The sequence below is a fragment of the Oryzias latipes genome, chromosome 7, assembly GCF_053564925.1.
Source record: "Oryzias latipes strain Hd-rR chromosome 7, Olatipes_Hd-rR_3.1".
Classification (NCBI taxonomy): Eukaryota; Metazoa; Chordata; class Actinopteri; order Beloniformes; family Adrianichthyidae; genus Oryzias; species Oryzias latipes.
Genome location: NC_136243.1, coordinates 874138 through 890297, shown reverse-complemented (window position 1 = coordinate 890297; position 16160 = coordinate 874138). Strand labels below are relative to the sequence as shown.

The 16160-nt window shown below is 43.1% G+C and overlaps 1 protein-coding gene and 1 long non-coding RNA gene across 7 annotated transcripts in view; one reads left to right on the top strand and one right to left on the bottom strand.

Moving 5' to 3' along the window:
• Positions 1–7532, bottom strand: part of cxxc1a (CXXC finger protein 1a) — a 47797-nt gene extending 40265 nt beyond the window's left edge. For 4 of the 6 annotated variants that reach the window (XR_013657266.1, XR_013657267.1, XM_023957119.2 and 1 more), the window contains exon 1: positions 7366–7520. Coding sequence is in view for 2 of the 6 variants with exons in the window: in XM_023957119.2 (XP_023812887.1) it covers positions 7366–7368 (3 nt within the window). In the remaining 4 variants the exon portion in view is untranslated. Of the gene's footprint in view, positions 1–7365 lie in introns of all 6 variants that reach the window. The other 2 variants (XM_023957117.2, XM_023957118.2) reach the window with 1 other exon arrangement.
• LOC110013479 (uncharacterized) overlaps positions 6935–16160 on the top strand; it is a 33856-nt gene continuing 24630 nt past the window's right edge. Inside the window, exon 1 of the long non-coding RNA XR_013657268.1 lies at positions 6935–7159. This is a non-coding gene — a long non-coding RNA (uncharacterized LOC110013479). The remainder of the gene's footprint in view (positions 7160–16160) is intronic.

Sequence of the window (16160 nt, the reverse complement as noted above, 5' to 3'; positions counted from 1 at the left end):
ATCAGCTCTCTTTTTTGCGGGGGAGAAAATCAACTTTTAAGTCACTTGAAGATAGTTGTTTAGCCGCCGTGAGCCACAGGCGTCCATGCTGTAACCCAGAACCGGAACCTGGAGTTGAAGTTCACTTCTGCACCGTTTTGGTACGTTTTTTCTTTTTTTTCCTGCTTATCCATTGTAACGATCCAGCTGCTTTGTCACTCCTAGCGGGGAAACGAGAGCCGAGCTGCTACTTAACTAGCTGCGTTGACTGTCTTTGCCATATACTCCTCACGCCCTCAAACAGTCTCAGAGAGAGAGTAGACAGAGAAATAGATGCTCCATCTCTTATCTGGCATTTAAACCCATTTAATATAAACACAAACGAACAGCGTAACAACATGAACGTCACTTCTCCTCACAGCTCTTTCAGGGATGGTGAAGGATTCAACACACAAGATTTCACACTTCCCCTGAGTCTTAGTGGCTGTAGGCGGGGCTAACCCCCAGGCCGCCACAGTATTAACTTTGCGCCGAGGCGGAAGTAATGTTAACTGTGTGTTTTGTTTTTTTCTGACTTAGTTTTTTGTACCAAAAAATAATGAAAATAGAAAGATAGATAGATAAAAACTTTATTAATCTCCCAAGGGAGAAATTCAGGTGTCCGGCAGCAAAAAACACACAATAAATAACAATAAAATAATAGTTCAGAAAATAGCAGTTCATAGCAGGCAGATTTGTTAAACAGCAGTACAGAACCGAAATACAGTGATCCCTCGCTATAACACGGTTTACTTTTCACGGTTTCGCTACTTCACGGATTTGCATCGTGCATTGCGTTCTGCATTCTGATTGGCTAAAAAGTCACTCCGCTTCTTCTCTACCTGTGCGTCAATAACGTTGCGGTTTAATATGTACACGTGGGTAAAACAGCTTGCCAAATTTACAACACGTACGTGCAAATTCTCTTGCAATTTCGAGTTTCTCTAAAACCCATAGAAAAAGAGCGACAACAACTGCCTATGTTCTTTTCCTGAACAAACACAGCTGCACCTCGGGCTTCAAAAGAAGAAAACACTGCAGAGCGGAGTCAGGATGCAGCGGCTCAGTCTGTAGAGCAGTGAAATACACCTGAGTCACTATTTGTCCCACTGTACTTTGTATTTTTTTCATAATCATTTTAAAATTTCTCCCATTTAATCCAATTACTCGGGTCGCGGTGGGCGGGGCTAATCTCCGCAATTTGAAGCCTTCTATTCACATTGATGATTAAAGTTATTATGTGACAGTTTAGTATAGAAGTTATTTGTTGAAAAAATAGTTTCTAAAGTACTTTTATTTGTGGAACAAATGCTTGAGCCTGTTTATTCTTCCTTATCAATGTATAATTGTATAATAATTATAAATATAAAAAATAGAGGTTTCTACTTCACGGATTTTGCCCATCACTGGTTCTTTTTGGAACGTAACCCCCGCGAAAAACAAGGGTTTACTGTATACCAAACCGAGCCCTATGAAATTCTGAATCGAACTGAATTGAAATTTTAGCGTATTGTTACACCCCTAGTAAATAAGACCCACGTACCCCCTTCCACGTAATAATTGGAAGCATTCACTTCCTATAGACTTCTATTAAGAAGTCTGTCTGCCCCCCAACGTGGGGGACAGACAAGTCGCTGTCTTCTTGGGATACTCTTTTCTGGGCAAAACAACCTCACAGACGAAGGCGTGGTCATTCGGAATCCCCTGACAGATTTGTCCACAAACAGCTGATAGTGACATGTCATGAACCTTTCTGAGGAAACATGCAGGACCAAGATAAAGTACATTTTCATGTTTTCACTGATTCTTGAGAGTTGGGACAAAACATGTCCCTCATAGAAAAGTCTTCTTCATAATAATAATAAAAATTATATATGATTGATATAATAAAGAAGTTAGTTGTAAAGGAGTTGTGAATACAGGTGTTGTGTTTTAGCAAAGATCATTAATTTTGGGGGGTGTTATTGCGTAGATAAATAACAAGTTGTTTGACGCTGCATGTTATTATTTTGTGTCGATTTAAATATAAGGATTAAAAATGTCTAAAGCAATAAATATCATAAAAATATAAAAATATTTTCCATAGAAATTGGCCTATCAAATATGTGTCCTCTGCTTTCATCCAGACCATCACATTTTTAATAAATATAAATTTAATCAGGCAAAACCATGTTCACTTACATCCTTGAGAATTTGGTTTTGATTTTATTATTTATTTTATTATTTATTATTAGCATTAGACAACTCTTATGCTATCTATCTATCTATATACCCACGCTGTGTCCCACCAAGATGGGGTAGCCTAGACAGGGCACACATTCTTACCCTCCCTCCTTCTCTTCCCCCAACCCTCCTCCTTCAGTGTGTGTGCGTGTGTGTGTGTGTGTGTGACTGGTCTAAGGCCTGGTCTGGGGAAACCAGACAAAGCTGGTTTCCCCTTGCCGCTTCATACCAAGACCAGGGGCCTCATTTATAAACGTTGCGTACGCACAAAAGAAGGCGTACGCCACTTTCTACGCAATAATTGATTTTTATAAAAAGCAAACTTGACGGGAAAATTTGCAGTCCTTCACGCAAGCTCTCACCCAGGCGTACGCACAAAAACGGGTGAGATGAGAAATTCAAGTCTGCAGATGGAAGAAACACGTGAAAGTGAAAATGACAAAGCAAGTCTTACAATTAACAGCCTACACGAACACCCGTTTGATCGATCAGCAGTGAAACAGACAAAAAAATCAAACGAAAATTACAACAGAAATTCAAATGAACACATTTTTGCAAAAATAAAAGTGAAATATGTTCTGCAATATTGGCATGTAGTGCAATTCATTCTCATAAATAATATAGTTAACAGAACGAAATAATGTACAAAACTGATATTCTCGTCTTAGATAGATAGATAGATAGATAGATAGATAGATAGATAGATAGATAGATAGATAGATAGATAGATAGATAGATAGATAGATAGATAGATAGATAGATAGATAGATAGAACAATTTACCATTTCCACGTCGATTATTACCGACATCTGTAGCTTGTCAGATGCAATTAAATGGAGGGAAATAAAATGCCCCATCATGGAAGAATTCGGATTGAACGCATCTTTAGACAGCAAGAAAACTTGCTGGCAAACGAGGACGAGTGGCTTATGAGCCGGTTCCGAGTTCCTCGAGCCGTCCTGGTGGACCTCTGCAGGCTTTTGGGCCCGGCGTTACAGAGGAGCACTCGGAGGAACCACGCCGTGCCAGTCCCACTTCAAGTCCTAACAACACTAGGATTCCTGGCGTCTGCCACCGTTTGCCACTCAAGTGCCTTTTTGGCATTAGTAATGCCCACACTGTACCCTCCAAACAACATTTTTCTCCTCTTTTCCACCTCGCCAACAATAACTTCTACTTCACATTGAGTGAAGTTACGTTTTTTGATTTCCTCTCTGTGTTTGCCATGATTTCGCAATCAATGAATATTAACATGTCGGCGTTTCACGGACTATCTATGGGCAAATATGGGCGTGTCATGAAGCCGCAAAAGCTGCGCTACATTTAGAATTGATTGTGATTTATTAAGGGAAAAAGCCCTTAGGTTTTATAAATCCGAATATTTCTGTGCGTACGCACGTCCTATGTTTCATCCGTATGCCACTTCTGATGCAAATCCTACGAAAAGTTTTATAAATGAAGCCCCAGACCTCTATCACACCCATCCATTCATTCATACACAAACTCTCTCCACCCATCCCTGTCCTGAGCAGCCTCTCTCCCCTGCACCACAGTCATCCCTCTTGCATTTAGCGCTCTTTTCACACTCTCTGTCTATCCCATTCGTGGTCTTCCTCTCATTCTCACATCAGATTCGTATACCCTCTTCACCAAACGCTCCCTATCCATTCTTTCAACATGTCCAAACCATCCCAGTGCCTTTTGCTTTGCTCTATAAGCCAACTCTCGCGTCACACCAGTTCTCTCTCGGATAACTTCATTTCTCACACGATCCATACGCGTCACACCACACATACTCCTCAAACATCTCATCTCAGCTACATTCAGCTTCTGCTTTTCCACCACTTTCAGACTCCACGTTTCAGCTCCATATAACGCTGCAGGCACACCACATCCTCATACAATCTCCTTTTCGCATCCTTTCCCAGTGACCTACATTCAAAGACTCTCTTCATTCCCCCCCATATCTTTCGTACTTCGATCATTCTAAACTCTACCTCTCCCCCTATTCCACCATCCACACAGAGACACGACCCCAAATACCGAAAACACTCTACCTCTTCCAACAACTCCCCATTTAATGCCACATTCAATCTACGTTCACTCTTTAACCTCGCACACCTCATCACCTTACTCTTTTCCACATTCCAGGGCTCAACATAGCCATTTGTCCGCTGGCCCGGTCCAGCTCGCTCAAGCAGTACGGACCACAAGACTTTATTTTTCACTTGTCCGCTCGGGCCACTACAATATCTAACGGTTAATATATTTTTCACCTTTTTCAATAAAGTATATTTTGCGAAAACGTGTAGTCAGGGGTGCTTATTATGTCGATCGCGATCGACCGGTCAATCTTCGAGGACATGAGTGTAGATCGCGGGCCAGAAAATATTTAAAAAAAAAATGTACTTCTTAAAAATCCACAAGCCAATCAAAATCCTCACTGAGAAGTACGGGACTTGATTGACATGTAGATTGGCCAATCCTCTGATACATACGTCACTACACATACGTGTTTAAAAACAGTAAGCGCAAAATCTCTGTCATCAGAAAGTCTCTTTCTGCTTTCTGCCCCGCTGCACGTCAAGTTCCCGGCAGAAGATCACTCTGGACAACCGTAGTGTTTATTGAAGCCGCCCCGCGTGTCTCTTCCTGCTATCACCTCTGCAGTTCTCGCCCGATAAATACGAGTTCATTAAGGAAGCTGTTTTTTACGTGGCACACGCTTCGTACGGAGCTAGCAGCGCCTTTGAAATGCCATGATTCTCCCCCTATTGCACGGTTTACAACAGAGCATGACGTATGATAGTCGCTGCTTTCTGCCTTTGTAATAAAACGCCTAATCTGTTAATACAAAAGTATCGTTGTGTAATCTTACTGTGTAGTTCTTAATCATCAGTATATAAACAACAATGTTCAAATAAACATGTAACTAATAAACAAACATGTACTCATAGTATTTAATATATATTTAATATATATATATATATATATATATATATATATATATATATATATATATATATATATATATATATATATATTAAATAATATATATATATTATATAGGTAAGTCTTTAAGACATTGTCGATTCAAAAGTAGCTCACACGCCAAAAAAGTGTGAGCACCCCTGCACCAAGATTTATGCTGTAATGTCAGAGAATCAAAGGCAACTCCAAATACCTGAATATCAGACTCAAATGCAGTATAATGTCAAAGTACTTCATTTTGTTTTTCTTTACAACAATCTAAGCAGTAAGTATTTCTAGTCAAAAGCTAAATTATCTCAGTAATTTAATTTTATTTAATTTTTCAATTATTTAATTTAATTAAGTAACTAAAGTAACTAAAAAGTAAATGTAACTTTGCAACTTTAAACAAGTAACTCTGCAGATTTGAAAAACATAACAATAATTAAGGATCTAAAAAGCAAATGTAACTTTGCAACAGTAACAAAAAGCAGATCCTCAAGGCAGTCAGAGGAAAAAAGTAAATAAAACTTCTTAACTATTGATTACGAACAGATGTGATATAGCAGTGATTAGAAGCAGCATGAAAACTTCTTAACTAGTGTTACCTACTACACTGCAGCGCTCTCTTCAAAAAATCTGAAACAGACTAGAGCAGATTTAAGTTTGATATGCTCTATTTTCAGTCATTGAAAAGTGTATAAATAAGTGCTAGATGTCACCAGAATGCACCATATTAAAATTTTCCGGGGGAGCAGCGGCGTCCGTCGCTTGGGCACGCTGTGCGCGGTGTCGGGCCAGTAACTTTCAAAAACTACTGGGCTATGCAAATTTCTGGGCTATGTCAACCCCTGCATTCACTCTCAACTTGCTTCTGTTGCACACCCTTCCAAGCTCCTCACAACATATATCAGAACTTAAGATTCTTGTAGGGCAATTATAAATCTCTACTTTGAATGTGTCTGATGAAGATTACATAAACCAGGTCATTCAAAGGAACATAGAAATTTGATTTAAATATTTTTAACATCCTCCTTTTACATGATTAAACAGCACACAGCTTTATCAACATTAATGTGTAACTTTTATCAATATAGTGTAAACTTTTCTTTTTCATTTTTCTGAGTGTATTTTGTCCTGACTCTCAAGAATTAGTGATTTAAATTTAACTGGCCAAATTCACTTCACAGTAGTGGTTGGCACTCTGACCTCACAGGGAAAAAGTCCTGAATCAAATCCCAGCTGGGACCTTTTCTGTACAGAGCTTGCATGTTCTCCTCATGTCTCGTGGGTTTCTTCCATGACACTCTGGCTTCCTCCCACAGACCAAAGACATGAGTCACATGAATTGGGGACTCTAAATTGCCCCTATGTGTGAGTGTGTGGCCCTGCAGCAGAAGGCAACATGTTCGGGGTGCAACCTGCCATTTCCCCAACAGTGGCTGGGTTGGCCCCAGTGCCTCCCTGACCCCTAAAGGATTTCAGGGGCTGCTGAAGCTGGATGGATGGCCAAAGTGATCTCTTGTTTAAACTGATTAACATGTCAGCTCCTCCCCCAGAGCAGTAAACAGAAATCACCGCAGCTGGGAGGAAAAGATTTTAACTAAACGCTCCAATCTTAAAAATGTGATGTATGATGGACCAGGGGAACATCAAAATAAACCTCTATTCCATTCCTATATTTAGCTTATCTGCTTTAGTGCTGTTTATTTTAGTAAATTAGTCAGTGACGTCACATGAAATAATCTCCATGGCAACAAAATCTAGTCTAAATTTTTTGCATCTTGGACACCAAGAGATGCGCGACTCGTTCCGGGTAATCTGGAAAATCCTGATCTTGGTGCTACCCCCCACCCCCACCCACAAGCCCCGGATTCTTTGGGGTCGGAATCTGTTCCCTCCGGACTCTGACGTGACGTCACAATAGAATCAGAACAAGACCTCTCAAGTAAGTTCAATTTAAAAAACAAACAAATAAAGACCGGAGAGTCAGAGATGAACATGAAGACGGCTCGCAGCAGACAGTCCGGGATCATTATCATGTCTGTACTCGATCTATTATCTGTGAAGTAAAGCTTTTTGCGCGGGGGTTCGGTCACTTTCTCCTGATGTCACGAACCGGGCTCGGATACCGGTAGGAGCACATGGACCCACCATGAATGCGCGCGGTTTCGCTCGTTGCTCCTCACCAGAATCCGTTTGAACCTCTTTGTTGTGGCTTCATCCCCATGCTCGTCTCTTCTTCTGCAGTTTCCTGAGGGGTGGCGAGCGACCCCTGCTGCTGCAGAACCGCATCTGCCAGGATCACCCCCCTCCTTGGACACCCCCACCACCATCAAAAAAGCAGTGTTCCGTTTAACGGACTGATAAGGATTTTAAAATGATAAAAAAAAAACAAAAAATGTCTATGTAATAATGAAATTCACAATTATTTCTAAAAAATTAGTGCATTTTGTGTTTTTTTTTATAGAATAAATTAACAGACGTTTGTGTTTGTCACACTACATGATGGGTAGCCATCACCTTATTTATCTTAAATATCCAGTCCCTCAAACATTTGAAAAAACACTTTTTGGGTAAATTAGTGTTTCCATCTTGGATTTATTTTTCTACTCTTGTCACTTTACTATAACTACACCTATAGCTTTAAACGTAAAAAATAGCTTCTAAAATACCAGAATTAAATAGTGTCTTCCAATTTGACAATATAACAAGTATTTACAATAAGTTATTATTGTATTATATCGAATAACTTATAAAAAAGCGTGTGGACAAGCTGGGGTCTCATTGTGCCGGTCCTTAGCCCAGATAAATACAGAGCGTTGTGTCAGGAAGGGTATTTGACGTGAAATCTTTGCCAAGACAAATATGCAAATTAGACCAGTAAAACACTATATTACCAAATGTATTTGCTCACTTCAATTAGACCCTCCTTCTTGGTAAGGAAAAACTCCTAATAAATGAAAATCCGGGGGGGGGACAAACCTCGGAAGGAGGGTTCCTCTTCCAGGATGGACAGGCGATGTACCAGAACTCTTAGAGAAGAATTTTGCCAATGGACTATAACCAGTAATTGTATAAGAACATGAAATCAGTTGCAAAATAGAATAGGAAATGGCTAGCCTAAACTAAACAGACTAAGTGAAACTGGGTATCCCTACCCTTAGACCCTCCTTCTCAGTAAGGAAAAACGCCTTACCTCCAAAAGGACCAAGTGCCTTTCCACCCTTCATAATCTTTACTGCCCCCTTACCCTTATCCCTTATCTTTGTTACTTCCTGCTCCACAACAATCACCTCTGGGGCATACCCACTTACAACATTAAACATCACACCTTCCATTTCATCTCCAGACTCACCACTCTAACACTCTTTTTTTTCCTTTAAGATAACTCCATTTGTCTTCCCATCTGCACCATGATAGAACAAATTGAACCCTGCTTCAAAGCCAGTGGTTCTTAACCTGGGTTCGATCAAACCCTATGGGTTCGGTGAGTCGGTCTCAGGGGTTCGGTGGAGCCTCTGCCGCGGAGGTTAAGACACACCGACTCATCATGTCTGCACACAATGGTATGCCCCGTTTGGCCGTCACTGGCTGCAATTGATCATGTGACATTGCTTGGCCAATCAGTGCTGCGAGGAATTAAGCGCAATCAGGAGTGATCCAACGTGTGAATGTTGTCGAAGTACATCTTTGTAATTACTTTCTTCATATTTTAATTCATATAAACTATGTCGAGCAAAAAAAGAAAGTGGTCTGACGAATATGTACAATATGGATTCTCATGTATCACGGAACTGGATGGAAGTCAGCGTCCTATCTGCATGATTTGCAATGCCAAGTTGAGCAACTCCAACCTCGCACCGGCAAAACTAAAGGAACACATTGAGAAGCTGCATGGAGATGGAGAATATAAGAACACAACGCTTGCTGAATTCAAGGTGAAGAGAGCCAGATTTGATGATAAGGCCACTCTGCCTGCTCTTGGATTTGTTCCCATTAACAAACCGATCCTCACAGCATCATATGAAGTTGCGTACCTCATCGCAAAGCAGGGCGAGCCACACACCATTGGTGAAACACTGGTAAAACCAGCTGCGTTAAAAATGGCGAATCTGATACTCGGAACAACAGCGGCCGAAGGTAAATTATCCCAAATTCCTCTTTCAAATGACACGATCAGCGACAGAATAGGGGACATGAGTAATGACATTTTGGCTCAAGTAGTCGCCGATCTGATTTCAAGCCCGGCAAAATTCAGCCTTCAACTTGACGAGACCACAGACGTTGCTAACCTAAGCCAGCTTGCTGTTTTTGTGCGGTATGTGAAAGACGACATGATAAAAGAAGAGTTTTTATTTTGTAAGCCTCTTACAACAACAAGTAAGGCTGCTGATGTAAAGAAGCTTGTGGATGACTTCTGCAGAGACAATAAGCTTTCTTGGGATATGGTCTCTGTAGTTTGTACGGATGGAGCTCCAGTCATGCTGGGAAGAAAGTCTGGTTTTGGCGCGCTAGTAAACGCCGGTGCACCACACATAGTTGTAACACATTGTATTCTGCACAGGCATGCGTTGGCAACAAAAACCTTGCCTCCAAAAATGGCAGAAGTATTAAAAACTGTAGTGGAATGTGTGATCTATGTGCGAAATAGTACTCTGAGGCACCGCATCTTCAGTGAGCTGTGCAAAGAAATGGGCGCTGAATTTGAGGTATTAATGTACCATTCTAATGTGCGGTGGTTATCTCAATCGTGTTTTTGCCTTGCGTGTGGAATTAGCCTTGTTTTTGGAAGAGCACCAACATTGTCATGCAGATTGCTTCAAAAAATCTGAGTTCATTCTCATTTTATGCCTGATATATTCGCAGCTCTCAATCACCTTAATCAGCAGATGCAGGGGGGTGGAGTCAACATCATGGAAGCAGAAGAAAACCTGAAGGCTTTTCAGAAAAAGCTACTATTATGGAAACGACGAACAGAGAACAATAATTTCTCAAACTTTCCCCTTCTTGACAACTGTGTAAGTAAGATCGAAGATGTGTCTGGAATTGGTGAAATTTCTGTACCCATGGAACTGAAACAAGGAATTGCCACGCACTTAGATGAGCTTGCAAAGTCTTTCGACAGATACTTCCCTGCACAAGACTCATATCCAGAATGGGTGAGAACGCTGTTCACGTTTGATGTTGAGACAGCAGAGGTCAATGATGAATAGCTCGACGAAATCATTGAAATTCAGCAGAGCCAGGTTCAACAGCAACTCTTCAGAACAACAACGCTCTCAACGTTTTGGTGTCAACAAATGGAAAAGTATCCAGTTATTGCCAAGAAAGCCCTGGAGGTTTTTATACCAATTGTTACAACATATATTTGTGAGCAATCCTTTTCGAGGATGCTGGACATAAAAACAAAGAAAAGGAACAGACTTTGCCCTGAAAATGACATGAGAGTAGCACTTGCCAAGGTAAAGCCCCGCATATCTGAACTGGTCTCTCAAAGGCAACAGCAGAAGTCACACTGATTTGCAGGTATGTAATTTGTTGTTAGTTGATGCACAATGTTGGCTTTGTTCTGCACGGTTCAATTTGTGCACGAGTAGAAAAACTATATGTCTTGAATTTGGAAAAAAAATCATTTTATTTTACACTAAAGTAGGGTTCGGTGAATGCGCATGTGAAACGGGTGGGGTTCTGTAGCTCCAACAAGGTTAAGAACCACTTTTCTAAGCTTTTAGCCTTGCTACCTGTCCACCTCTTCTCCTGGACCGGTATCCCTACCTTCCCCCCTTTGCAGAACTCTCCTCATGTCAACTAACTCTTTACCTTTTCCTGTCATAGTGTCTCAGTCTAACCCTCAACACTTTCCTCTTCTTTCCCTTCATACGAACGTGCCTTCCTCTTGTCCTTCTTCGACCCACAGTAGTCCAATTTCCACCGGCACCCTGTCAGTGAACAGCACCAAGTCTTTTTTAACCCGGTACAAGTATACTATATTACCAAAAGTATTCATCCACTCCCCCAAATGATCAGAATCAGGTGTCCTATTCACTTGGCCTGGCTACAGGTGTAAAAAAATCAAACACTCAAGTTGCAAAGGTTAGTCTTTGTTGCTGATCCAAGAAGAATGCTACCATGATTGTTGCCCCAATAAGCCCCGTATTTGAATCTTTTTCAATAATAGCCTACCTGTGCCCCATTCTCTGCCTACTAACCATCTCATTATAATAAGTATCTTTTTGGATTTATCTATTACATGTGTAATATGAATAGTTCAAGTCAGTTTTTCATAAAACATTAATCCTATGTATTTAAACTGCTTAACTCTTTTTTTCTTTAACCTGTTAATTGTCTACTATGTCCTATTTTCTTCTTATATGACTTTTGTTTTCTCCACTGAAAACTTAAATCCCCACCTAAATTACCACTTTTCTGCCTTTTTTGATTCTTACTTTTGTTCATTACTAATCACATATTTCAAATGTTTTGCCCCTCTTCCAAATAGCACCATAATAGGAAAAAAAGAAAGGTACTCTTCCCACTCTCTATCTAATGAAGCATTTCATGTATCATTATTGAAAACAGGAACTGAATGCTTACACATCGTATTAGGTTTAAACTTTCAATGTTAACCTATGAGGAATAGTTTCCACCTATTTAACTTCAATTGTTCTTTAACTTTTTCCAGTTACACATGTTCCCCCATAATCCCAATTTTCAGAATTTAATCAATAAACCCTCCCTTCGCTCTTAATAAAAAAAACTGCTACAAAACTCTATATTTACTTGGAAGTCTTGTGCTCTGGATCAAAATGCTTGATCAAGACTGGGTTTCCCTTCTTTGAACCCACTTTGTCATTCTCTTCAAAGCACTTTTTTTCAGCCTTTCTTTTATTTGTCCCATGACTTTACAAATAGAAGAGGTTAGTCAGTGGCGATTCTACACTAACCTACTCAGCATCTCGGCGCTCAGATAGCTGCTCAGTGTATTTGTCCTTTTTCCTTTCGAATGCAGCCTCCATTCCTCCCTCCCAAGGGATTGTGAGCTCTGCCAGGGTTAGTGCTATGGCTGCAGAGGACCACAGGATGATGTCTGGTCACAGAGAGGCAGTAGTTATCTCTGGGGGGAACTTGGGGAGATTGGCAGTTTTCCTCTGAGCCAAACCACTGACTCAGATTGCTGGTAGGGTGTCGTAGGTGGCCCGGATGAGAAAGCTCAGCCTTGCTTGAGGCATCTTCCATATGTCGGACCACTTGATGGTCCTGTCGACCACGCCTTCCCATGTTGTTTATCGCCCTTGTTTTGGCTGGCTGAGTGCATTGATCTTGTATTGATTTTCCTCGCTCCTGGTCACCTCTTCAATCATCAGCTCCTTCCTCTCCCTTCTTGTTGCTTTGGACTAGAACTTGGGGGCTGTTCCCAAGCCTAAGTTGGCTCTACCTGACTGCATCCTTCCCATGACTTCGTTGTGCTTACTCTATCTGGCCTGTTCGATGGCCTCTTCTGCCTTCCATTTGCGTCTGGTTTGGACAGGAGCCTTGGTGTTTCTTACGAAAGGGTCGGTTGAGTCTCTCAGCTCAAGGACAAGCCTTGACTTCTCCGTCTGTAGCCTAGGCTGATGGACTTCATTAGCAGCTAGAGTGTGTTTTCCCCAAATAGGCCTGTGTTGGAAAGACTTTGAGGTAAGCCAATCTTGTCTTCTTTATCTAATAACTTGGATAAAGAAGACAAATGGGGAACAGGTCTAAAATTAAATAAAACAGGTGTCAAAGTGAGGTTTATTAAGAAGAGGCTTAATCACAGCATGTTAGATGACCCCACCCTTACATTGACGTGTTCTACCTACCATGACAAATGGCGTATACTTATATAGCGCCTTTCTTCCTACAAGGACAAAGTGCTTTACAGTCACAGACCCATTCACCCAGTCACACGCACATTCACTCACACATTCACACACTGGTGGCCGCTCCGCTGCCAAACACAGGTGCCCGCCTACCACCAGAGGCAAGGTGGGGTTCAGTGTCTTGCCCAAGGACACTTCGACTCATGGGCGTGCAAGGCGGGAATCGAACCTGCAATCTTACGATCATGGGTCGACCGCCCTACCGCTGCACCACGGCCGCCCCAAAGGTGGATAAAGGTGGAAAGATTTCATGTAATCCATGGACACCAGTGAAAATCACAAATCATTGAAGAAAAAAGGTTCAGAGCACTGTCTAGTGGGTCTAGATGACCCAACTCCCAACGTTTAAGTGCCTAGGATAGCACAAGGGTTACAGACAGATGGAACAACTCCAGAGCTTTAGGACGTGTTAATACCTACCCCAATATCAGAAGCGTTAACCTCTACAATAAACTGGTTGGAGGGATCGGGTTGGACCAGGACAGGCGCGGTGGTGAACAAATGTTTAAGTTTAACAAAAGCCGCCTCGGCATCCTCTGTCCACTGGAACACAGAGGAAGTTGAGGTCAAACTCATGAGAGGTGCAGCAACAGAACTAAAATTGCGGATGAATCGACGCAGGAAATTAGCAAACCTTAAAAACCGTTGTAATTGTTTTTGGTTAGTAGGGGTGGGCCAATCCACAACCGCCGTTACCTTGGCAGGATCGGGTGGCACCTCCCCTCCTGCGATGACAAACCCCAAAAAAGAAACACAAGAGGAGTGAAATTCACATTTTTCAGCCTTAACAAACAGTTTGTTCTCCAGCAGCCGCTGTATACAAACACAAAACGATGAATGAAGTCCCGGAGCACGTCGTTAATGAGTCCCTGGAACACTGCAGGGGCATTGGACAGACCAAAGGCCATCACCAAGTACTCATAGTTTCCGAGTGGAGTGTTGAAGGCGGTCTTCCACTCGTCACCTTCCCTGATACGCACCAAGTGATAGGCGTTACGTAAGTCCAGCTTGGTGAATACCCTGGCCTCCTGCAGTGACTCAAAAGCAGAGTTCATTAGGGGGAGAGGATAACGATTCTTGATCGTAATGGCGTTCAAACCCCAATAGTCAATGCAGGGCCGTAAGGAACCGTCCTTCTTCCCCACAAAAAAGAAACCCGCCCCCACAGGCGATGAGGACGGTCTGATCAGGCCCGACCTGAGGGAATCAGCCACGTACCACTCCACGGACTCCCTCTCCGGTTTTGACAGGCTATAGAGATGACTCTTAGGGAGCGCAGCTCCGGGCTGTAACTCAATGGCACAGTCATAGGGCCTGTGAGGCAGGTGCGAGAGAGCCTGATCCTTAGAAAAACTTCCCCCAGGTTATGATATTCGGGGGGCACCATAGACAGGTCAGGTGAGGACGGCTGCCCGACTGGGACCTCGGGGTCAACTCCCGGATGCCGAGCCGAGCGCAAACAGGTTTCATGACAAAAGTCACTCCAACAAGTGATGCGATCAGTGGACCAGTCGATGATGGGGTCATGTGTCAAGAGCCAGAGGAACCCCAAAACAATAGGACTAAGAGAAGATTTAAAGAAATAAAACCGGGTTAACTCATGATGATTACCAGAAACAATGAGGTGGACTGGCTCAGTGACACGGTTAATAGTGGAGACAATCTCTCCATTAAGAGAACTGACCTGTAACGGACGGAGAAGTAACTCAGTAGAAAAACCGGCCTGTTTGGCCAACTCGGCATCCATGAGATTCTGCTCTGCCCCAGAATCTAACAATGCTCGAACAGGGACCCCCCCAGTCTTAAACACAACATAGACCTCCAATAAAAACGAGGCAGGATTAGAAATAGTGGGCGCTTGGCCTCCACTCGTCAGTGTGCCCACTCTTAATGACGAACGGAAATCATAGGTTCCTCCGAAAGGGGTGCAGGAGGTTCTGTGGAGGTAACAAAAAGAGTATGAGGGGAGCGGGAAGAAGAGTCCTCGGTACGTTCTGCGGAACGGGGACACACAGTCCGCCGTCCCTGTCTGCGATCCTGCAGGCGGTTGTCGATTCTGATAGCGAGGGCTATCAGAGGTTCCAAGGACGATGGAATGTCCAGTGGCGCGAGATGGTCCTTCATTTCCTCGGAAAGACCCTCCAGGAAGGCGTCCGTAAGAGCAGCAGGGTTCCACTCGCTCTCAGAACTGAGAGTCCGGAATTCGATGGTGTAATCCGCCACCCGCCGAGACCCCTGTCTCAACTGCATAAGCGCTCGGGCCGCCTCTCTCCCTGGCTTCGTGTGCTGGAACACCTGGGTAAAAGCCTCCAGGAAGGCAGGCAGAGAAACGCAGGTGGGGGCTCCTCGTTGCCATTCCGCTGTGGCCCACGATGCTGCTCTGTCCGTGAGGTGCGAGATCACGAAGGCCACTTTGGATCGATCCGTCGGAAAGGCAGAGGCGTGTAGTTCAAAATGCAGCTCGCATTGCGTGATGAAAGCTCTGCAATCCCCGGAGCCAACGGAAAACCTCTCTGGTCGGGCAAGCTGCACAGCGGGAGCCGGAGTAGTTTGGACTGGCGACACCTGAGCCGATGAGGAGGAGGAAGGAAAAAGCGAGTGGGATGGTGAAGGCTGCTGAACCTGCTCAGCTAGGCGGTCGATGCGGCTGCAGAGTTCCGTCAGCTGTCGCTCCTGGCGATCGGCCATCTCCAGCATGCCTCTACGCAGGAAACAAAGCTGCTCATCCTGCTGGCGGATGACCCACTCCGGGTTGCCGAGATCCGCTCGGGGGGGATTTGCGTCCACTGCGTCCATGATGGCTGGATCGTAATGTCAGGGTGGGTGTTTGGACACAAGCGCAGGATGCCAGAAGGTAGGTTTACCAAAGATTTAATTATAATCAAACTCGAATTCGAAGTAGTAATCAAAACGATCCGGCGATAAGTGCCGGACAACACACAGAATATATACACAACAGTGAATCGGAAACAGGTGCGTAACCAGGTGCGAACAATGAATGAACGTAAAGACAACAAGTGTGATGAGGAACCAGTAACCGGAAAT